The sequence below is a fragment of the Muntiacus reevesi genome, chromosome 20 (genome assembly GCF_963930625.1).
Source record: "Muntiacus reevesi chromosome 20, mMunRee1.1, whole genome shotgun sequence".
Lineage (NCBI taxonomy): Eukaryota > Metazoa > Chordata > Mammalia > Artiodactyla > Cervidae > Muntiacus > Muntiacus reevesi.
Window position 1 is genome coordinate 31,257,493 of NC_089268.1, and position 23,234 is coordinate 31,280,726.

The 23,234-nt window shown below is 42.0% G+C and overlaps 1 protein-coding gene across 4 annotated transcripts; it reads right to left on the bottom strand.

Moving 5' to 3' along the window:
• Nucleotides 1-1,697: 1,697 nt before the first annotated feature.
• Nucleotides 1,698-23,192, bottom strand: PGBD1 (piggyBac transposable element derived 1). 4 transcript variants are annotated; one of them, XM_065911992.1, is made up of 8 exons: nucleotides 21,488-22,416; nucleotides 19,735-19,844; nucleotides 17,587-17,996; nucleotides 16,261-16,417; nucleotides 13,510-13,622; nucleotides 11,786-11,885; nucleotides 11,064-11,160; nucleotides 1,699-3,512 (listed from the first exon to the last, which is right to left on the bottom strand). In XM_065911992.1, exons 3-8 carry the CDS (start codon nucleotides 17,980-17,982, stop codon nucleotides 1,955-1,957), a joined length of 2,421 nt encoding a protein of 806 aa, XP_065768064.1. In that variant the 5' UTR covers nucleotides 17,983-17,996; nucleotides 19,735-19,844; nucleotides 21,488-22,416; the 3' UTR covers nucleotides 1,699-1,954. The 4 variants fall into 4 exon arrangements, with proteins under 4 accessions (XP_065768065.1, XP_065768064.1, XP_065768062.1 ...); XM_065911990.1 differs by having other exon boundaries at nucleotides 19,735-20,297; XM_065911991.1 differs by lacking the exon at nucleotides 21,488-22,416 and adding an exon at nucleotides 19,957-21,475.
• Nucleotides 23,193-23,234: the final 42 nt, after the last annotated feature.

Consider the following 23,234-nt stretch of genomic DNA (forward strand, 5'->3'; position numbering starts at 1 on the left):
ACTGGGGTACATGTGTCTTTTTGAATTAGGGTTTTTCTCTTGATATATGCCTAGGAGTGGGATTGCTGGATTATATTTTTAGCTTTTTAAGGAAACTCCATACTTTTCTTCATAGTGTGTACTCAGTTACATCTGACTCTTTGTGACCCCATGGACTGTAGCCCACCAGGCTCCTCTACCCCTGGAATTTTCCAGGCAGGAATACTTGAGTGGGTTGCCATTTCCTCCTCCAGGGGATTTTCCCAATTCAGGAAAATCTGCCCATGACTTCTACATTGGCAGGCGGATTCTTTACCACTCAGCCACCTGGGAAGCCCAGGCTCCATAGTGGCTGCACCAATTTACATTCCCACCAACAGTGCAGAAGGGTTCCCTTCACCCCACATCATCTCCAACATTTGTTATTTGTAGTCTTTAATTTTTTAATTTACTTTTGATTATGCTGGGTCTTCGTCGCTGCACACAGACTTTCTCTAGTAGCAGAGTGTGGGCTTCTCATTGTGGTGGCTTCTCTTGTTGCAGACCACAGGCTCTAGGCATGCAGATGCTTCAGTATTTGTGGCACTCGGGCTCAGCAGTTGTAGCCCGTGGGCTTGAGGGCACAGGCTCAATAGTTGTGGTGCAAGTTGCTTTGAGGCACTTACCAAACCAGGGACCAGACCCATGTCTCCTGTACTGGCAGGTGGTTCTTATTCACTGTGCCCCAGGGAAGACCCATTTGTGGACTTTCTGATGACAGCCTTTCTGATTGGTGTGAGGTGATACCTCATTGTAGCTTTAACTTTCATCTCTGTAACAATTAGCAATGTTGAGCATCTTTTCACACATGCCTTTTGGACTTTTGTCTTATTTGGAGAAATGTCTATTTAGGTCTTCTGCCTGTTTATTTTTCTGTTACTGAGTTGTATGAGCTATTTGTATATTTTGGAAATTAAGCCAAATTTGTGGCTTGTCAGTCACATTATTTGCAAATATTTTCTCCTAGTCTATGGGTTGTCTTTTCATTTTGTTTATTGTTTGTTGTGCAAAAGCTTATATGTTTCTATTTGCTGTGCAAAAGTCTGTTAAGTTTGATTAGGCCCCATCTGTTTATTTTTGCTTTCATTTCTATTGACTTGGGGGACTGACCTAAGGAAAAAGTGCTACGATTTATGTCAGAGAATAAATTGTCTAAACACTCTTCTAGTTTTATGATGTCAAGTCTTATTGCCTTTAAGCCATTTTGAGTTTATTTTTGTATGTGGTATGAGGGTGTATTCTAACTTTATTGATGTACATATGACTGTCCAACTTTCCCAGTACCACTTGAAGATTGTTTTCTACTTTGTATATTCTTACCTCTTGTCGAAGTTTGATTATAGGTGTAGGTTTATTTCTGGACTCTTTATTCTGTTCCATTGATCCACATGTCTGTTTTTTGTGCCAGTATTACGTTGTTTTGATTACTCTAGCTTTGTAGTATTGTCAGAAGTCTGGGAGGGTTACACCTCTAGCTTTGTTCTTTTTCCTCAGGACTGCTTTGGCAATTCTGGGTCTTTTGTGGTTCCATATAAATTTTGGAATTATTTTTTCTAGTTCTGTGAAAAATTTTAATGAGTGATTTGATAGGGGTTATATTAAATTCTGCCTGCATTTATAAATGGCATTCCCCAGAGAAAACTACCAGGAAAAAAAAAAAAAAAGGCAGGATTTCGTTCTTTAAATGGATAATCAATTCAATGCAACTAATAAAGGATTTCCCATATGTTTATATCAAAATTAGACATACAAAAGGTACCAATAGATTTCAACATTTTTACAGATCATTTGTTCTAACAGTTTTTGAAACTCTATATTTTTAAAAGAAATATTATTTAATTGTATACATACATGATGTTTGCTTTAGGTACAATCTGCTGTATAGTTGTGACTTTTCTGTTTTATTAATGTCTTCATTGTGTCTGTTTCACCTGCCTTAATCTGACATATTTGCATTATGCTCCAAGTAGAAATGTGCAACGTATCTTCGAAAATCCCCGAGGTCTAGAGAGGCACCTGGGTTACAGGCTCTGTGCAGCTGCCATGCATTACTCATGGCTATGTCAATCATATAGCTCACCAAAACTGAGTACCACTTCTTGCTTCTTATTCTCACCCTGTATTTGGAAGTGATCTGTTCCATTTTAGCTACACCTTCCCTGCATTCATCATACAGTTTCACTATGAATGGTTGACTTATCTGAGGGATCTCCTTGTCACTGGCAAAACAGTGTATCTCATCGACTGGCTCTATGCCAACAGCATTGGAACACAGACTGATAATACCATCACCATGCCAACGACACAAAATTATCTCATCATTTTCTTCTACTCGGAAATCACAATACCCCTTCTTCATTGTTTTCATATGTTCTGCACTCATAAGGGGACATTTTTCAGTCCTGCTCTCACGAATTGTCCCTGTTGCCCTCACCCCTTTCTTCTTCAAGGCTGATACCAATGTGACACTTGTAAAGAAGCCATCGAAGCACAGATGATATGGATACTGACCCCTTGCTAAAAGAACATCAGCAAAGTTCATCACGAGGTTTCCACCGAAACCAAGAGCAGGATCCTTACCTGCCATCAGAGTTGCTTCTTCTTGATGAGGCTCAAACCAAACCAGATAACCCTCTGTGGTAGCACCACACCAGATTTTATAGCCAATTCTAATAGATTTACCATTCAGAAATTGGTCACTATCAAAGCATTCACACATTGTCTTATCAAAACAGTAGTATTCTTCGAGGGGAGCATATAGGAGAAAATTTTTATTCATTTGCTTTATGAGAGGCCTCAATTTTGTGAACTTATCATTTTGATCTAGATGGCTATTATCTGCAAAATGCAGGTATGAGAAAATCAATTCAAATCTATCTCTTCTGATGGCATCTCTAACCAGGTTCTGGTCAGCATCAGACGTTTCCCAGTACATCCCCCTGCTGGGACGCCGCACGAGTCCACTCAAAAGCAGGACACCAAATACACACCTCACTTCCTGAACTGTGACTTCCAAGTTGACGTTTTTCTGAGAGGCATAATTATTGGTTTCACTGACAATCAGGTTGAATGTTTCATCATCAAAAAATAACTCAAAGAACTCTACTGGGTTCAACTTTTCACTCTTGAGATTCAAAAGTCCAGAATCCAGTGCTGACCAGCACGGAAAGTTGGGTTTAATATCTCTTTTGGTCCAGTTCTTCTCTGGGACACCTGACCCCTTTAGCCTTTTTGAAGCAGGCTGGGTCTCAGGCCCGCTATCCTCTTCCACATCTGAATCACCAGAAAATGCAAGGCCTTGGAGCAGTTCACTCACTCGAGCTTTGTCTTTCTTCCTCCCTTTTCGGGTAATGTCTCCTGCAGCATATTCCAGGGAGGAGATGTGCATCCGAGCCCACAAGTCACCCGGATGACGGTCCTTGAGAGTGTTCAAATGCACAAGTGTCCTTTCAGCAGGAACAGGGGTACCACAAGGAGTCTGGGGTACGCAGTCTCTGAAAAAGAAAAAACATAGGCTGTAAAAATTCTCAGTCTCATTCACTGATACAGGATAAATCCACTGACACCTAAAGATTCATCTGTGGGGAATACTTCTCACTCCCTGTGTTTCTGTGGGGAGGGCTCTGGCCAGACTGAGCATTTCTGGCCTCCCCTCTTTCAGCTCACTCCTCATGACTTAACTGTTGAATCTGGGAGAAGGAACTGGGCTGTCCTCTTTATGAGCAGGTTGCAGACATTCCATGTTCCTTCCCCCAGTCAAGATGGGTCAGGAAGGCCTATGCGGAAAGGGTCTGCAGTCACTATGCATCCATTTCTCTCTGCCTCTGAGCAGCTTTATTGGTCTAGCTTCTGCCAGTCATAAAGCTGAGGTTTCTAGAACTATCTGTTTTACTCCTATGTCTCTATTAATTGGTTCTGAATTTGGACAAAGAAATGGGTGGTTATTTACTGAGCCCCCTCATCTCTAACAGACTTTCTGAACAAAGGAGGATTTAGCCTCTTCTAGTTCTGCATTCATCTGGTGGATACACTGTTTTGGGGAGAAACAAAAGAGAAACTCAGACTGATTGCCCTTAAACTGATTTTTACGGGTTTCCCAAAGAATTATGCTAAAGTTACTAAGATGAAAACTATTATTTCACACAAACTCCTTAAATTCTAGAAATCTGCATTTTATTTACTAATGTCCTGTCAGTAAATGGTCTAATTTAAGAAGACATAAGGGAGAAAAAAGCAGTGAAAAAAGTATGGTGTAATATAATATACAGTACATATATTTATCTGCTTAGAGCATTTATGCTGTCGTGTCTGACTCTCAGTGACCCCATGGACTGTAGCCCACTGACTCCTCTGTCCATTGGATTCTCCAGGCAAGAATACTGGGAGTGGGTTGCCATGCCCTACTCTAGGGGATCTCCCTGACCCTGGGATCAAACCCAAGTCTCCTGGGTCTCCTGCACTGCAGGCATATTCTTTACCCACTGAGCGATCTAGGAAGCCCAGTATAATTTACAGTACATATATAATCTGCTCAGAGCATTTATCATCCTGAATGTCTTTAATATCTGTGTGTATGATCCATTCAACACATCCATCTTAAAAGTTCCCTGACATCCTCAACTTCAGGGATCTTCCTTGAATTGTCACTTCACTACACTGAACTTTCCATTGCTGAAAACTCCAAAAGCTCACTCTCTGTTCCCAATTTCTTTTCACTCTAGCCTCCTCATACTGTTGTCCCATGGTATTGGTTCTTCACTCTCACTCTGACTCCTCCATTCCCTCCTCATTTTACCTCCCTTGCTCTTCCATCTAGACTTCATGATCCATTGCCTTAGTCCCTCTCTTGCCAGGATCATCAATCACCCTGCCCCAGTGTCTGCAGTGCTGGACCAGCAAAATTCAGCACCAGATCAACCCCCTCCTTGGTCTTCTCTATTCCTCATCCAGGAGTGAGTAGTGCCAGAGAAATCACACAACGAGGTAGACTGATACAGCTAATAATGATGGTCTCTGAAGCTCAGCTACTCAGTACTGCCCAGAAACCCTTCTCATGTCCTCTTGTCCCTTTCTTCCCAGTTCCCCACAACGAGTGTTTATCACTCTTCTCATATCTTCTTTGTACTCAGTTCTTGGTATCTCCAAACATCATTTTTTTCCTACTCCAAAGAGGACCCAGAATTCTTCAAAATGATCTGTGACTCTTCTCTTCCAGTTCTTCTAGCCTCTCTAGGCATTTGCATTTTCTTTCTCTGTTTCTCTTTGATCTGCCTCCTCTTTATTTGACAAATGCCGGCTTACTCATCAGGTTTTGTTTCAAATGTTACCTCTTCTGGGATACCCTCTCCAGTATCCAGATCTCAGTTGGGTTCTCTGCTGCAAGATCTATCATAGCTACAGGGCACGAAGTCATACTGCATTGTGTTCTGTGTTCACTTATCTGCTGTATCCTCACACGTCTTACTGAAGGTAGGGTCTCTGTATTATATGTGATTCTGAATATGAGTGATAATTTGTTTACAGAATGAGTGAGGATGTTGGGGGTCACTCAATCTCTGATATCATGATGGAGCCTCAAACCTAGAACAGCCTACCCCTTCAGACTTCTTGTCACATCAAACAGTAAGATATCTTGATTCTCAGAGGCACTGTGAGTCATGGTTTCAGTTATCTGGTGTAAACGTACCTGACAGACACATGAGCAGATTTGTATTCTCTAATTATAATCCTGAGCTAAGTCACAGTGTTACTTCTCTTCACTTAGTACAGCTTGGCTCAGGCTTCACCAGCTTTATGAAGATTTCACTTCTCAAGCTTTAAGGCATTTCTCTTTTAACTGAAATTGTGGTCCCTGTTTCCCTAAGATGAACAAATGTCAAGAATTCTTCTCATCCTGTGCCCTGCTCTTCAATATAATTATCCGAAGCTGTTTCCTTTTTCTTCTTTACTCCGGTCTCCAAGGAGTTGGTGGTCTCACCAGAAGCCCACCTTCTGCTCATGATCTGGTCTCTGCCTCAGGAGCACCTATGCTACACACTCATTCATTCCACAACTGGCACTTGTGTATGTACTATTTTTTTAATTGATATTGGAGTATGGTTGAGTTACAACGTTGTGTTAGTTTCTGCTGTGCAGCAAAGTGAATCAGTTATACACATACCCACTGTTTTTGGTTTTAAGATTCCCTTCCCATTTAGGTCACTACAGAGCACTAGAGTTCCCTGTGCTATACAGTAGGTTCTTATTAGCTGTCTATTTTATGTACAGTAGTGTATACATGTCAATCCCAATCTCCCAATTCAACCCACCCCTCACTTCCCCCATTCCTAACTGTAAGTTTGTTTTCTACATCTGTGACTCTATTTTTGCTTTGCAAATAAGTTCATCCATTTTTCTAGATTCCACATATAAGTGATATTATATAACATTTGTCTTACTGCCTTACTTCACTGTGTATGACAGTCTCTAGGTCTCTGCAAATGGCATTATTTCATCCCTTCTTGTGGCTAACATTGTATAGATGTATGACATCTTTATACATTCCACTGTTGATGGACATTTGGGTGGTTTCCATGACCTGGCTGTTGTAAATAGTGATCACTGGGGTGCATGTATCTTTTTGAATTATGGCTTTCTCAGGTATATGCCTGGGAATGGAACTGCAGGGTCATATGGCAACTCTAGTTTTTTGAGGAGCCTCCATACTGTTCCCCCTAGTGGCTGTACCATTTACATCCCCACTAACAGTGTAGGAGGGTTCCCTTTTCTCCACATCCTCTCCAGTATTTGTTGTTTGTAGATTTTTTGATGATGGCCATTCTGACTAGTGTGAGTTGATGCCTCACTGTAGTTTTGATTTGCATTTCTCTTAGTGATGCTGAGCATCTTTTCATGTGTTTTTGGCCACCTGTGTGTCTTCTGTGGAGGAATATCTGTTTAGATCTTCTGCCCATGTTTTCATTGTTTTGTTTTGTTTTTTAAAAAAACTTTTTATATTGGGGAATAGCCAATTAACAATGTTGTGACAGTTCCAGGTGGACAGCAAAGGGACTCAGACATACATATGTGTATCCATTCTCCCCCAGACTCCCCTCCCATTCAGGCTGCCACATACCACTGAGCAGAGTTCCATGTGCTATATAGTAGGTCCTTGTTGGTTATGTTCTAAATATAGTAGTTTGTACATGTCCATTCCAAACTAACTGTCCATTGAGGTTTTTTTTTTAATATTGAACTGCATGAGCTGTTTGCATATTTTGGAGATGAATCCCTTCTCAGTTGCTTTGTTTGCAAATATTTTCTCGCTTACTGAGGGCTATCTAACTGTAGGTTTGCTGTATAATGGCCTTTTATTATGTTGAGATAGATTTCCTCTAAAACCACTTTCTAGAGTTTTAATCATAAATGAGTGTTGAATTTTGTCTAAAGTTTTTTTCTGCATCTATAGAAATGATCATATGGTTTTTATTCTTCAATTTGTTAATGTGGTGTATCACACTGATTGGTTTGCATATATTGAAGAATCCATGTTGCATCCCTGGGATAAAGCCAACTTGATTAGGGTATATGATCCTTTTAATATGTTGTTGGATTCAGTTTGCTAGTACTTTATTGAGGATTTTTGCACCTATGTTCATGTGATATTGGCCTGTAATTTTCTTTTCTGTGTGTGTGTGATATCTTTGTCTGATCTGGGTATCAGAGTGATGGTAGCCTTGTAGAATGAGCTTGGGAGTGTTCCTCTGCAATTTTTTGGAAGAGTTTCAGAAGGGTGGGTGTTAACTCTTTTCTAAATGTTTGACAGAACTCACCTGTGAGGCCATCTGGTTCAGGACATTTGTAGGGATTTTTTTCCCCATTTTGGGGCCATTTTATCTTTTTTAAAAATAATTTTTTGTTTTTGGCTGCACTGGGTCTTCATTGCTGCACAGGCTTTTCTCTAGTTGCCGTGAGCAGGGGTTACTCTTCATTGTGGTGCACAGGCTTCTCACTGTGGTGGCTTTTGTCGCTGAGCACAGGCTCTAGGACACACAGGCTTCAGCAGTTGTGGCATGTGGGCTCTGCAGTCGTGGCTCCTGGGCTCTAGAGCACAGACTTAGTTGCTCCACGGCATGTAGGATCTTCCCAGACCAGGGATCCAACTCATGTCTCCTACCTTGTCAGGTGGATTCTTTACCCCTGAGCTACCAGGGAAGCCCTGTTTGGAGTTTTTTAATCGAACTTTGTTTCAGTACTTGTGACTGGTCTGTTCATGTTTTCTATTTCTTCCTGGTTCAGTCTTAGAAGACTGTACCTAAGAATCTGTCCAACCAATTTCTTCCAGGTTGTCCATTTTATTGGCATACAGTCATTTGTATTAATAGTAGTCTCTTATGATCCTTTGTATTTCTGTGGTGTCAATTGAAACTTTTTCATTTCTAATTTTATTGATTTGAGTCCTCTCCTTTTTCCCTTGATGAGTCTGGCTAAAGGCTTATCCATTTTATCTTTTCAAAGAACAAGCTTTTAGTTCTTTGCTATTGTTTTATCTCTATTTCTGCTCTGATCTTTATGATTTATTTCCTTCTAAATTTGGGTTTTGTTTGTTCTTCTCTAGTTGCTTTAGGTGTAAGGTTAGGTTGTTTGAGATTTTTCTTGTTTCTTAAGACTGTACTGCTATAAATGTCCCTCTTAGAATTGCTTTTGCTGCATCTTTTTTTTTTTCTTATTTTTATTAGTTGGAGGTTAATTACTTTACAATATTGTAGTGGTTTTTGTCATACATTGACATGAATCAGCCATGGATTTACATGTATTCCCCATCCCAATCCCCCCTCCCACCTCCCTCTCTACCCGATTCCTCTGGGTCTTCCCAGTGCACCAGGCCTGAGCACTTGTCTCATGCATCCCACCTGGGCTGGTGATCGGTTTCACCCTAATTTTGCTGCATCTCATAGGTTTTGGATCAACATGTTTTCATTGTCATATGCCTCCAGGTATTTTTTGATATCTTCAGTGACTCATTGGCTATTTAATAACATTGTTTAACCTCGTGTGTTTGTGTTTCTTACAAGTTTTTTTCCTGTAATTTATTTCAAATCTCATAGCATTGTGATCAGAAAAGATGCTTTTATGATTTCAACTTTCTTAAGCCTCAGTAAACTTGTGACCCAAGATGTGATCTATCTTGGAGAATGTTCTGTGTGCATTTGAGTAGAAAGTGTATTCTGCTGCTTTTGGATGGAATGCCCTATGAATACCAATTAAGTCTATTTGGTCTAATCTCTCATTTAAGGTTTGTGCTTCGTTTATTAATTTTCTGTCTGAATGATCTGTTGGTGTAAATGGGGTGTCAAAGTTCCCTACTACTATTGTGGTGCTGTCAATGTCCCCTTTCATGGCTGTTAAAGTGCAAGTGTAGTCACTTAGTCGTGTTTGACTCTTTGTGACCCCATGGACTGTCCCCTCTGTCCATGGAATTCTCCAGGTAAGAATACTGGAGTGGGTAGCCATTCCCTTCTCCAGGACCATGGCTGTTCAGAGCATCTCAATATAGAAGTCAAATACTACACTGGGTATTTGTAATTGTTATGTGTTCTCCTTGTATTGATCCCTCAGTCATAATGTAGTGACCTTCCTTGTCTCTTGTCTATTTTGCCTGATATGAGTATTGCTACTTCAACTTTCTTTTGATTTCTATTTGTATGGATGTCTTTTTCCATCTCCTCACTTTTAGTCTGTATGTGTCCTTAAGTCTGAGGTGGGTCTCTTGTAGATAGCATATATACAAGGCCTTGTTTTTGTATCCATTCAGTCGACCTGTGTCTCTTGGTTGGAGCATTTAATCCATTTACATTTAAGGTAATTGTTGATATATACATTCCTATTTCTATTTTCTTAACTGTTTTGGGTTTGTTTTTGAAGGTCTTTTTTCTTCCCTTCCTCTCTTCCTCTTTTGTTCTTGTGTTTCCCACCTAGAGATGTTCATTTAGCATTTGTATAAAGTCAGTTTGGTGTTGCTGAATTTTCACAGCTTTTGCTTGTCTGTAAAACTTTTGATTGCTGTTAAATGTGAATGAGAGCATTGCTGGGTACAGTATTATTGGTTGTAGGTTTTTCCCTTTCATTACTTTAAATATATTTTGCCACTCCTTTCTGGCCTGCAGAGTTTTAGCTGAAAAGTCAGCTGATAACCTTATGGGGATTCCCTTGTAATGTGTTGCTTTTCCCTTGTTGCTTTAATATTTTTATTTATATTTAATTTTTGTTAGTTTGATCAGTGTATGGTCTCAGCTTGTTCCTCCTTGGGTTTACCCTGTATGGGACTCTCCTCTTTGTGTTCCCTGGATTGGGTGACTGTCTCCTTTCTCATATTAAGGAAGCTTTCTATTATTAGGCCCTTTCTCCTCCGGCCGTTCACCTGTGGTATGCTCTGTTGTGTCCCCTTTTGTCCACCATGCGAGTTCACAAACTACACTATTGTTGGTGCTGCTCTCGGTCCCGCCTTATTAACCCTGGGTATGTGGGCAAATGGCTCAGGTGGTGTTTTCACCAGGCCTCTGGTGCAAATCCTACTACTACCTTTAATTTGTCTATTATCATCAGCTTCACTCCTTTTGATTCTTGCTCAGGACTCTCCTAATGGAGGTTGAAAATACCCTACCTATCTTCCTGTCTTAAGTCCTTTTCCAGATCTGATATTTCTTTAACCATCATGACAACAGCCTCACTTGCAGCTCTCACTCTTGTATCTCAATCCTCTGCCTTCTCTGTCTTCTTTTTCTGGCTTCAGTATCTATAGCTCCACAAAAAGATAAGGAAGCCAGGGGAACAGTGATCACGCAAGGAACCAAGAGAAGATTCTTGAAGGCAACCATGTGCCAACTGAAGGTTTTGTGTAATTATGATATACTGACAGGGCAGTGTCTTGGAATGGGGCCTGCTATGATCATAGAAGTGTGTTACTTTTTCTGTATTATTCTAGGGAAGAGACGTTTACCAACTGGTTTCTCTGGTTTCATTCCAATTTTTTACATTTGTAGGAGCTATTCTACATGGACACTCACCTGTTGGCTACTCCTGAGGCCTCAGCACCTCGTTCCATTTCTTCAGAAGTTTCTTGCTTTGCGTTAAAAAATCCATCTTTGGTTACAACTTCTTCAGCTAAAATAACACATTGATAATTCAAATGTCATTGCCACCTGAATCTAGAAAAAAATCTCCAGGGTAGGGAATAGGATGTTTCAAATTAAAACCAAAAATCAACAGGTGTCCCAGGAACATAGTCATAGCAATCCTAAAAATGTGGTAGAGTGTGGGAAGATAGTAAGAAAGGTCGGCTTCCAGGGGAGAAGGCCTAATGGGGCAAAGACTATTTAAAGAAAATTACACATAGACGGTAGTGCTCTCCGAGTAAAGAGAACTTCCTCTGACGTGAAAGAGGGACACAGCAAAGGTGTTTGTGGAATCTCCAGATATTAAGGGATGTGTGGAAATGACAAATTATCTGGGACCCTTCCAAAGGGGGAAAAAGGGGAGCAAAGGAGGAGACGTTGAGGGAATCAGGGAACACAGAGGGATGATCAGAGAAGAGAACAGCAGGAATCAGTAGGCTGCGTGATTAGTAACAGAAGGTACTATTACTGTGAGGGATACAAAATGACAGGCTGAGAGAAGCGTGGAGATCGAGACCAGAAGAAGGGGAAAGTAGTAGGAAATGTGGGTTCACAATGGCTGAGTCAGGGTTAACGATGGGAAAGGTGGACACCAGCCAAGGGCCTGTCCTTACCCGTGAGACTGATGTTTGTAACCTTCTCCTGAACAAGACTCGGAACTGGCCACTCCTCTGAGACAAGGACTGGTGCTGCTTCCTCAGTCTTCACTGATGTCTACAAGGAGAAAAACTGGCCTCTTAGTCTTCACTGTGGTAAAGATAAAGGGTCTAGTTGTGAAGGGTGCTGACTACCACACTGCACACCAGTAGGACCAACCAGCAGGGCCTGCTCTCTGAAGGTCTAGAGGAGTGTCATCCTGCCTCTCTCCTACCTTCTGAGGGTTGTCAGCAGTCCTCAGCGTCCCCTGGATGCATCACTCTGGTCTCTGCTTCTGTCGTTACATGGCCTTCTCTGTGTGTGTCTCTGTCATCATGTGGCCTTCGTACAAGGACACTGACCACTGGATGCAGGGCCCACCCTAATGCAGTACGACCTCATCTTAACTTGATTACATCCACAAAAAGTCTAGACCCAAATCAGATCAGTCACAGGTACCTGGGCTTAGGACTTCAATATATCTTTTCCGGACATAATACAACCCATAATTTCATCTTAGCCTTACTTCAATTAATATTAATTTTCTCTTTCTCTGTCTGGTCTTTCATTATTTGACTCAACACTACTTTCATTCTATTGACCACCCATATCTCTGCCCTTTCATTGCCCAGACTGTTGGTCTTCTTACTCCAACTTAATTCAAACTTGATTACACATGGGTGCAACATTTAATTATTTCTTGGGAGTTATTGGAGTTAGTATTATTGGAGTTCAAACCTTTGCATTTTTTAAATACATACTTTTTTTTTGGGGGGGGGGTGCTGCCCCACATGGCTTATAGGATCTTAGTTCCTTGATGAGGGATCAGACCTGGGCCCGAGGCAGTGAGCATGCAAAGTCCTAACCCCTGAACCACCAGGGAATTCTTTCTTTTTTCTTAATAAATTACTTTGTTTCTCCATTATGTTACATTTTAGGATAATTACATTGATTTAAATATACATAAGGTAAGTTTTACTTGCTAGACATTTCAATTGCTATACCTTGGTTTTCAGGAAGGTAAAGTATTGAGACTAGGAGGCCCTGGGTCTGATAGGATTAAGAACCAATTAGAAATCACAGAAGAAAACTGAGTGAGGAGAGGACTGCATGAAAACCTGTTTGGAGGAAACGAACTCAGCAGAAAAGGACTTAAATGGGAGAGTTAAAATACTTTTAAACTAAATGACTAAGAAAATAATTGGACCACTAAAAATAAGGGGAAAAACGAACAAGAGTCCACTCTGTGAAGAAGATACACAGTACTGCCATTACCATCACCAAGTATTAACTGGGCTCGTGCAGAACCCTGGGAATATAAAGGAATGTGAGGAAGAGGTTGGTTCTCAGACTGCAGAGAGAAACCAGAGGTTCCTCAGAAGAGAAAACATCTGTCACTGGGCATCAAATGAGTGGAGGCACTTTCTGAAACCAAGGGTCTCACTCTGCCCCTTATTCTTATAGCCTGAGATTTGGATGTGCCTTCCACATACGGTGCGGAATGAGGCAACTGTGTGTGTGTGAGCTCCCGGATGAGGCGCACATGGTGTGTGGTATTCTGTGACAAGATGAAGGCACAGGGATTGTGCCACCTGAAAGGCGCTTGGGGTGACCAGTGTGAGCCAAGAGAAGGGGCACGGATGGGTGGGCGGGGGGAGGAGGGCTACTACTGAGGTTCCCACAGTCTGGGCACCCGGCTCACCTGGGATCTGGCTGAGTTCAACCCCAGTACTGCAGCCTGGTCTCTGGGATTCTCTTCCTGGAGAGGGTCTGGTCTCTGGGACGCAGGACTTGTGGACGGAGCAGACAAGAGTCCTGAAGAGACACAGTAGCTTTTATAAGAGCCCTTTGTGGGGGACCCAGCCCCTAAATCTTATGTTTGTTAAACATTCAAGAACTAAGATACAGATCTTAAGCTAGAATATCACGTCTGTTTTGTCAGAAATTCTATAGCTTTAGCGTCTCCCACCCACAGAATAAGTGGTGTTTATGAACTCATGAGATGCTTTCCAGTGATGCACTTTCACAGACATAAAAATCAGAAATCACAGATGAAAATAAGGAGAGGGAAGAAGCTGGTGACTGAAGAAACAATAACCAGAGAACAAAGAAGAAAGGTAAGTGGAGAATAGAGACAAAGCCAAGAGGCAACAGGAAAGCAGGTACGAGAAAGATGAAAAGATAAAATAAGGATTAAAAAAATTGAGTTGATAATGGGGGAGGCTGGGTATGTGTGAGAGGCAGGGGGAGACGAGAAATCTCCTTCAACTTTGCTGTTAACCTAAAATGGCTCTAAAAAATTCATACATGTACACTTGAAACTAATAACACTGTAAATAAACTATACTTCAGTCCAAAAAGTCAGACACACAGTCATACATAGAAGAGATGCTAACGGCAAACTAGGAGAACTTTTGAGAATCTGCTGCATTGGAAACTACAATCCAAACAGTGATAATGACTGCCTGTCACTGCACTGTTACTTAGAAAGATTCTTTCCAATTCCTTATCTGTACAAGGGGGAGAACACAGTCCATTTTACAGAGGCAATGAAGACTGAGATAACATAAAAGCCCTCTGTAAAGCCCTTTAAGACCCCATACAAAGTAATGTACCACAGATTGCCAAGACGGTAACAATAGTGGAAGTCCAGAATTACTAAACAGAGTGTACAGGGGATAATTCTAACCCAGAACATGGCGCTACTTTTCTTTGCTTCAACAGTGATTCACTGTGGAATCCTTTTGGTGCTTTTCCTTCATACTAGAGAGAATAAAGCTTGCTAGGAAAATAAAAGACCCTTGCCCATGATTCACTATTACTACCTAATCTCCCCACAATGCATATATGCCAAAAAAACCAACAGCTTAAAAAGCACAGTGTGAAGCAGGTCTGCTGTCAGAGAAAGGGCTAACCTAAGGAGAGGCAAGATGGCAACAGAAAATGGAAGAGGGGCAGAGAGATCAAGAGCAATGGGAAATCTGAGAGCAAACGTCAGACCAGACTCTGCGACTGCTCCTTATCATCCTCCTGAGGTGGAAAAGCTTTAGGGTTAAGCCTGGGACGAAGGTAGAAGAATGTTTTCAAACATATTATAGCTCACTACACACACCACACTGATCCCATTGCTCTCTATCTCTGCCAAAGACAGAATAAGACAAAGTGGGCTTAAGCTGTCATGAATAAGATGATATCCAGGTCTTTTCTACTTTTCCATCAACATATCTAAAATTTAACAATCTGTCTGACATTAAGAATCACAGCTGAGCATTAAGAGACTACCAAAACTAAAGTACTCAGTAGTTTTCATTTTAAATCTAGTGTTCCATGACTGGTGGGAATGAAATACCAAATACACACAAATAACAGTCACTGTAAATCATATTTTTTACGTTAAAAAAAAAAAGCTTCAATGGTACCCAACTTTTTTTCCAAGTCTGAACTTCCTGGTTTGAATTTAAACACCCCATAAAATGGCCCCAACTGACCTTTCCCCCCACCCCCCCTTTCCCCTAAATAAACCCTACCCTCCAGCCATGTGGGCTGACTTATTATCCCTTTGAAAATACCAGCAGGAGGGGAGGGAAGGCAGGCAGCCTGGAGAATTGATCTTCCGTTCATTTGGTCTCTGGTACCCTGGAGAGCTGTGCTTGGGTTATGACTAGTAGGCACACAGGTCCTTGGCCAGAGCCTCCCGAATATTTGGGAGGGCCTGCCCCCTTCTAATGTCTATGTCAGAAGCTTTCTCTATCTCCTTTATACTTTAATAAAACCTTGTTACACAAATAGGGGCTTCCCTAGTAGCTCAGACGGTAAAGCGTCTGCCTACAATGCAGGAGACCTGGGTTCGATCCCTGGGTCGGGAAGATCCCCTGGAGAAGGAAATGGCAACCCACTCCAGTATTCATGCCTGGAAAATCCCATGGACCAAGGAGCCTGGTGGGCTACAGTACATGGGGTCACAAAGAGTCGGACACAACTGAGTGACTTCGCTTCTTCACTTCTTCTTACAAGGGTATAAAAAGCCCTTGCGAATGACAGGGAGTGCATCTTGAAGGAGGCCACTGAAGAAAACGTTACCATGGAGAAAAAGGCAATGTTATGGAAAGCTACCAAGTAAATATTTAAATTCCAGGTGTGGAATTAGAAATGTGGAGTAGACTCATATAGTAAAGAGAATCTTGGTCAGAAGGTCAGGTGACAATGCCTCTGCTGACCCTGGGCAAGTCATTTATACTCTGAGTTTTGGTTTTCCTAACTATTAAGGGTGTTGAAAAGATTTTAGATTTCTAATATTTTACAATTTCAGGTGTTTTTAAAAGCTTGCTTAAGTACACGGTTAGACAAAAACAAAACTTGAGAACACAGATAAACAAGCTTTCACTTAGAAGGCCACACACCTGTCAGTGGCCTGTTCCCAACGTCTTTACTAATTTCACCCTCTGGCACTCACCACTCACTTCTTGGGAGGTCTCTTGGGGGGACTCTGGAGGCTCACACTTCAGGGTGGTTACCCCCAACAGGAACTGGGGGCTCTGACACTCCGAAGAGGTTCCTTGATATTCTGTCACCAGTAGGTGCAGGTCCTGTCCTAGAGCGTAGACAGAAGCCTGGGGACAAAAGATTCACTTTGAAAAGGCATCCTGGTGGGAACTGGACTGAACAGCAGTTAGGGACATTCCCCAAGGGAACACCAGACAAGCTTCATTTAATCCTTAAGTAGAGAGTAAGACTAAGTAGCAAGACACAGACATTCACTCATCTGGCAAATTTGGACTGAATGCCTACTAAAGCCAGGCTCTGTTCTACATGCTGGGCAAAGAAGAGACACAATACAGGCAAAGAACCCCTGCCTAGAAAACAAAATAAAACCCCAGATGTATGCTTAAACTAGTGTGTGGAAGTTTAATGAGAAATAGGATATGTACACCATCTCTAAATGTCTTCCACAGCTTGCTTACTAATTACAAAGGGGAAAATGGTAACTTGATAGTGGAGTAATCTGACATATACCAACTTAACCTCATCAGTTAACAGGACGATCCACCACCATGGGCCTCCTGAAGTGATGCACTGAGGAGACCACAATGTCATTTCTGTGGTATTCCAGCCAAAATGTACTACCAGGGTCTTATCATGAGAAAATACAAGGCAAACCCAAATTGAGGGGCATTCCAAAAAGTAACCGACTTGTACTCTTCAAAAATGTCATTGTCATGACAAAGACTGAACAACTGTTCCAGATCTAAGAAGACTGAAGAGACAGCAACTAAAAAACGTGTGATGATGGAATTGGGGCAAAACTGTCATAAGGAACACTATTGGGCTATTATGGATACATCTGAACAAGGACTACTACTGAGGTGATAACATCATAAAAATTTTAATTTCCCAAAACATAATCTATATTCCAGTTATACAAAAGAATGTCTTTCTTCTTCAGAAACACACACTGAAGTGTTTAGAGATAAAAGGTCATGGTATCTCCAACTAATTCCATTCTCAAATGGTTCAAGAAAAAAAACTGCATAAACTGTATGTGGGTGTGTGCGTGCACACATAATATGTATGCATACAGAGAGAGGGAGCATTTGCTCACACAAGAAGGGTGGCACATTCCTGTAACAAATGTTAACATTTTGTTAACATGTGTGTGAATCGTACACACAGTTCTCTGCACTTCTCTCCCAATACAAGTTATAAATTATTTCAGTTAAAAATTAACAGACAAATGTTCGCCACTACATCTCCCACACCACCACACACATTCTCTTCCCACCTGTTCTCCTGAGTCTCCTGTGTCTCTCTCTAGACTCTCCAGCACTGTCACTGCGTCCTCCCCACTCTCCAAAGAACATGCCTGCAACCTGGCCTGGAGCTCCTTGGGCAGGATGGTCAGGAACTGCTCCAACACCAGCAGCTCCAGGATCCGCTCCTTGCTGTGGGTTTCTGGGCTCAACCACTGATGGCAAAGTTCTCGGAGCTGGGCCAGAGCCTCCCAGGGCCCAGCTACCTCCTGGTAGCAGAACTGCCGGAAGCGCAGGCGGCAAAGCTCCCGAGTGTGGTAGCCACTCTCCTGTGAGCTGCATGTCTGTTCCCATGTGGGATCTTCCTCCTTCACTTTCACAAAGCTGTCTCCATTTTCAGGAGCGGGGTCCTGCAAAACTTCATCCATGTTGACCTTTAAGGCTTAGAAAACAGTTCACTTAGCTTTTCCAAATGTATACCTGAGGCATAAGTATTGATCAGTAATGTGAAAATAACAAGAGCTTCAAAAAGCTATGTAACACATATTTTTGTCCTCACTCCAAGTGATGCTCAACAACTGAGCCCGCTTGCCTGTTTTATCAATGAAGTACACCTTGACTCCTAAGGGAGTGGAGCCCAAAGGGAGGGGATATAAGAGAAGAAGGGTTAATAAGAATGCCTGAGCAGCTTATACTTTAGATGGAGGGAAGGTCATCTATCTCTGTGTCTTTCTCAGAGAATACTTTAGCTTAGGTGAAGTAGACTTTCAAAAGTCTCCAAGTCTCCATCGCCTAAGATCTGTTGTGATAAGATTTTGTTACTTTTCCCATTATGGGGTGGAGTCTTTTTCCTTCCTTTGAATCTGCACTGGTCTGTGACTTGCTCTGACCAATAAGATATGGCAGATACGACACTGTAAGAGGAAGTGCTCTTGTAGTGCCTGGCACACAGCCATGAGACTGCCATGCTGTGAGAAGGCCCAAGCTAGCCATGCAGAGGTCACATGGATGAGAACCACAGAGCCCCAGCTGAAGCGGAGCTGAGCCTGGTTCCCAGCCACATGAGTAAGTTCGGTAATACTGCCCAGTCAACCTACAGACTCATAAGAAATAATAAGCTGAAGTTGTCTTAGGTCACTAAGTTTGGGGCTTTTTTATGTAACAATAGATAAACAGTAGAAATATTTTGACTTCTGTTTCTCCCTCTCATTTTTCCTTTTGTTATCTCCATCAAAATTCAATATATCTCTGTTCTAAGAACACTCTTATCTATCTGGTTCTGACTTGCCTTTCACATTGCAGACTCACATCTTGAAATGCCACAGGATGCCTCCAGCCTTGGACCTTCCTGCCCTGTCATTTCAACACATCCCCAACTGAAATCAGCCTCCTCAAAGCTGCCCTCACTCTGTATTTTTCTATTTCTACTGGCATCACCACCATCTTCCAGGTATTCAGGCCAAAGCCAGCCTACATATAGTGTACATATCACCCTGGGTCCAGTCAGTTCTTCCTCCAAAATGCCTCTTGCACTCACTGCTTCATCTTCCTTTTTACACCCTTATTATGACTGACAGTGACTATTATCACAATATTTTCTGTGTGGTATTCTTGCCCCACCACTTCATCATCACTGGATCGGTATTTCTTAAAGCACAATTCGGACCATATCTGACAACACCCCCCCCACCCCAAGCCAAATGCTAATTTCAACTGCTCCTGGTTGAACTAAATTCAAACTCCCCAAGATTCGATCTTAGAACTGAGTTTCGCTTACGTGTTTGCCACTCGATAAACATTTATCGAGCACATCATTATTTTCCAGGAGCTATCCCCGGAATAAAAGACACAGACCCTACTTGCAAGAAGGCCATCGTCTTCTCAAACGCCTCGTGTCACTGTCAGCTGATACTCAAATTTGTTCCACCCACCTTGTACGTTATGGCCACGACCAGTCTTCTAACTGTGAATCCCCAAGGCCCAGCGCAAATGCCACCCCCAAACCTAACGTACAGACAATCTTGTCCTTTGAGCCACTCAGGCGGAGAGGGTTCCCATGGAAAAGTGAGCCCAAACCTGCCTCACCAACTCACTTCACCCTTCAACTCACAGGTCACAGCCCCCATCACGACCACCACCCCTTGCTCCTTGAGGACAGGGTCTTATCTTTGCCGGCGTACCTGGTATTCAACAAATATTGGCGGATGTCTTGCTGAGCGAACGGAGATGAACTGGGATGCCAGACGTCCCGCGGGCCCAGAACGTATCTTACAGTGATCGCAACCCAGCACTTGGAATACAGCGGGCACTCGGTGAATGACTGTCTTAACTGCTGGCTAACAGACCAAAAGTTCAAGGAACAAGCACAACAAAGACGTAGCTGACCCAGTGAAAAATCCCACCTGAGAGCGGAGGCCCAGCTCTGCAGTCGGGAGAAGCCAGATGCCTCGCCTAGTGGGCGTGGCCCACTTCCTGCCGTCAGGACTCCGGGGGCCGAGATTTCCCCTCTCGCCCCTTTGGCTGCCTAGCCGGCTCTGTGCCTCTCTAGCAATGCGGCCGCACGTCTCTCTGGTGCGCCTGGAGGACTCCAGCTGCCACAGCCCAACCTGCTCAGTAGCATAGTCTCCGACAGACCATCCGGATATCCTCAAACTACCCCTAATTTTTGCAATTACTTCAATTAAAAACCAAATAGATGATGAAGACAAAACTGAGTTTCTGTCTTTAGAGTCCTCACAGGCTGCTGGGAAGACAGATGAATAAACGTTGCAATACAGCAAGCAGCACATATTTTAAAATTTTAAATATACAGATTCAAAGACGCACAACTAAAACTCAAGTTGCATATAACTGCATATATAACTTAGTTAAGCCTGCTGATAATGTATCAATATATCAAAATATATTAAAGAGTCCTATAATAAAAAAACAAAAAGACACCCTCGAGTTGCACAGAGACCGAAATGAAAAGTATCCCAACTCCCCACAGTTAACCACTGTTAGTATTTTGTGTATACCCTCCCAGGACACCAGCCACACAATAGCACTCAACAAACATTTGTTTAGTAAGTATGAATTTTAAACCACCTCTGGCATCATGATATTATTTTACATCTTATCTTTTTCAGTTAAGAAAACTTGGCGATCTTCCCATACCAATTTATCTTTTAAGAGCTAATTAGTATACCGGTGTATGGGCTAATTTACTTAACTATCCCTACTGTATTTTTTCTTTATAAGTAGAGAATACCACTGAATATCTTTATATGCTTTTATGAATATATTTCTAGGGTAAATACATACTGGAATATATCTGTCAAAGAGCATGTGCATTTAAATTTAGATCCCCTGTTTAATTTTTAAGGGCACTGCGGTTTAAGAGTAAAATGAGAATCTAATAGAATAATTCAGCCCAGGTGAACATGGTGGTTCAAAATCAGAATTAATATTAATTAACAACCACTATGTGAAAAGATGGTCAGTTTTGACACTGAAACTATTTAAAAACTCTAAAAAGTAAACTCAAACATAAGTGGCCAATCAGTAGACGATATTGCTGCAATACAGTACAGTCTTCCTGACTTTCTGCTCTGAGTGGATTTTTAACTGCCTTTTAGGGTGTCTAGGATGTATTATGTTGTAAGCAAAACCCCAATCGAATCTGTTATAACATCTGCCCTCTGTTCAATGTTTCTATAATTTCCAGGAATAAGGAAAACATTACTTAAATATATCTCTACCCATCATTTGTGCCTAGGTGGTTATTTATGGGTCTGCCCCCAGGGTACAGAAGAACACACCACTTCCTTTGGAATTGTAAGGAAGAATTTGGTTAAAGTGTCAATGAACTTAGGATGCTTGAAATATCTATACTATAGAATAATCATGAAAAGAAAAAGCCAAGATTAATTTTCCAGAGTTAAGGGTATGTACTGTTCATGGGGTTCTCAAGGCAAGAATACTCAAGTGATTTGCCATTCCCTTTTCCAGTGGATCATGTTTTGTCAGAACTCTTCACCATGACCCGTCTGTCTTGGGTGGCCCTAACATGGCATGGCTCGTAGTTTCATTGAGTTAGACAAGGCTGTGATCCAAGTGCAGTTTAGTTAGTTTTCTGTAATCGTGGTTTCCATTCTCTCTACCCTCTGAGGGATAAGGATAAGAGGCTTGTGGAAGCTTCAGCTAAGTCGCTTCAGTCGTGTCCAACTCTGTGCGACCCCATAGACGGCAGCCCACCAGGCTCCTCTGTCCCTGGGATTCTCCAGGCAATACTGGAGTGGGTTGCTATTTCCTTCTTCAATGCACGCATGCATTCTAAGGCACTTCAGTTGTGTTCGACTATATGCGACCCTACGGACAGCAGCCCACCAGGCTCCTCTGTCCACAGGATTCTCTAGGCAAGAATACCGGAGTGGGTTGCCATTTCCTTCTCCATGTGGAAGCTTCAGTCAATCCTAAAGGAAATCAGTACTGAATATTCACTGAAAGGACTGATTCTGAAGTTGAAGCTCCAATACTGTGGCCACCTGATGCAAAGAACTGACTTATTGGGGAAAAAAAAACCCTGATGTTGGGAAAGACTGAAGGCAGGGCGACAGAGGATGAGATGATTGGATGGCATCACTGACTTGATGGACATGAATTTGAGCAAGCTCTGGGAGTTGGTGATGGACAGGGAAGCCTGGCATGCCGTAGCCCATGGGGTCACAGAGTTGGACATGACTGAGCGACTGAACTGAAGGGTATATAATTCTTCATACGTTGAATTTTTAAATTATCATCACTCTTTAATGAGACTAAAGATATTTCAGGTTAATTCCTTAACTGAGCAGAATCAAATAGATCTAAACTATGATACAGAGCTAAATGTTTAGGCATTAACCTTAGCACCTTCCTCAAAACTCTTGGAAAACTCCCTGGTATCAACTTAATTTTACTAATAAAAGCAGAATAAAAGATACATACCTTATGGCTTCTTAAGCAATGGAATATGACTGACTTTCCGTAAAATTAAATTTCTTGAAAGATTACAGCTGCTTCTCCTGAAGATTTGGTCCTTCTCCAGAAAATGGCATTAATTGTTGCTTCTGGTCAGCTTGCAGTGAGTCCGATCACAGTGGGAAGTGGATCAAAGGCTCCTAGGTGCCTATTTCAACCTTCATCCTCCCCTTTACTCTTAGTGACAGAAGCCTGATTTTCAGCTGGACACTCTGAAACCTAGAATAAGATATACTTTCCAGTTTTCCTTTCTTTAGTTTTGGCCTATGATATATGTGCTGAAGTGATTTATGGGAAAGCTGCTTAAAAGTAGCTGACTGATGGGGAGGCACCTCTGTCCTCCTGTCTGCATTTTGTATGTGATAGCTGGAGCTTCAGCAGCCATCAAGGATCATCATATGATGACTTTAAGGAATGATGCCATGAAAGGCAAAGGCTGGGGCCCCTAGTGATGTCAGAGAACCACCTTCCAGGCCTGGACTGCTGTCTCTGGCCTTTTCTATTTAAAGAAAAACTTTTATTATGTTATTCCCACTTTTTGTGTTTGAATTATGTGCAGCTGAACAAAACCTTAGCAAAACCTGAGGGTTCACCAGTCTTCCCACTCACATGACAGACTAAGAAGTCTTTTCCAGATAGCGGTACCCCAAGCAGCTGCCACCAATCAGCAAGTGATGTTTAT

Bases quoted from the DNA above. Each gene is read 5' to 3' on its own strand.
- PGBD1 (XM_065911993.1), bottom strand. From the start codon at position 17,982: ATGGATGAAGTTTTGCAGGACCCCGCTCCTGAAAATGGAGACAGCTTT. The intron at 13,623-16,260 runs GTGAGTGCCAGA...GTGTCTCTTCAG, and splicing joins GACCTCCCAAGAAGTGAGTG to GACTCTTGTCTGCTCCGTCC. The intron at 11,161-11,785 runs GTAAGGACAGGC...GTGTTATTTTAG, and splicing joins TACAAACATCAGTCTCACGG to CTGAAGAAGTTGTAACCAAA.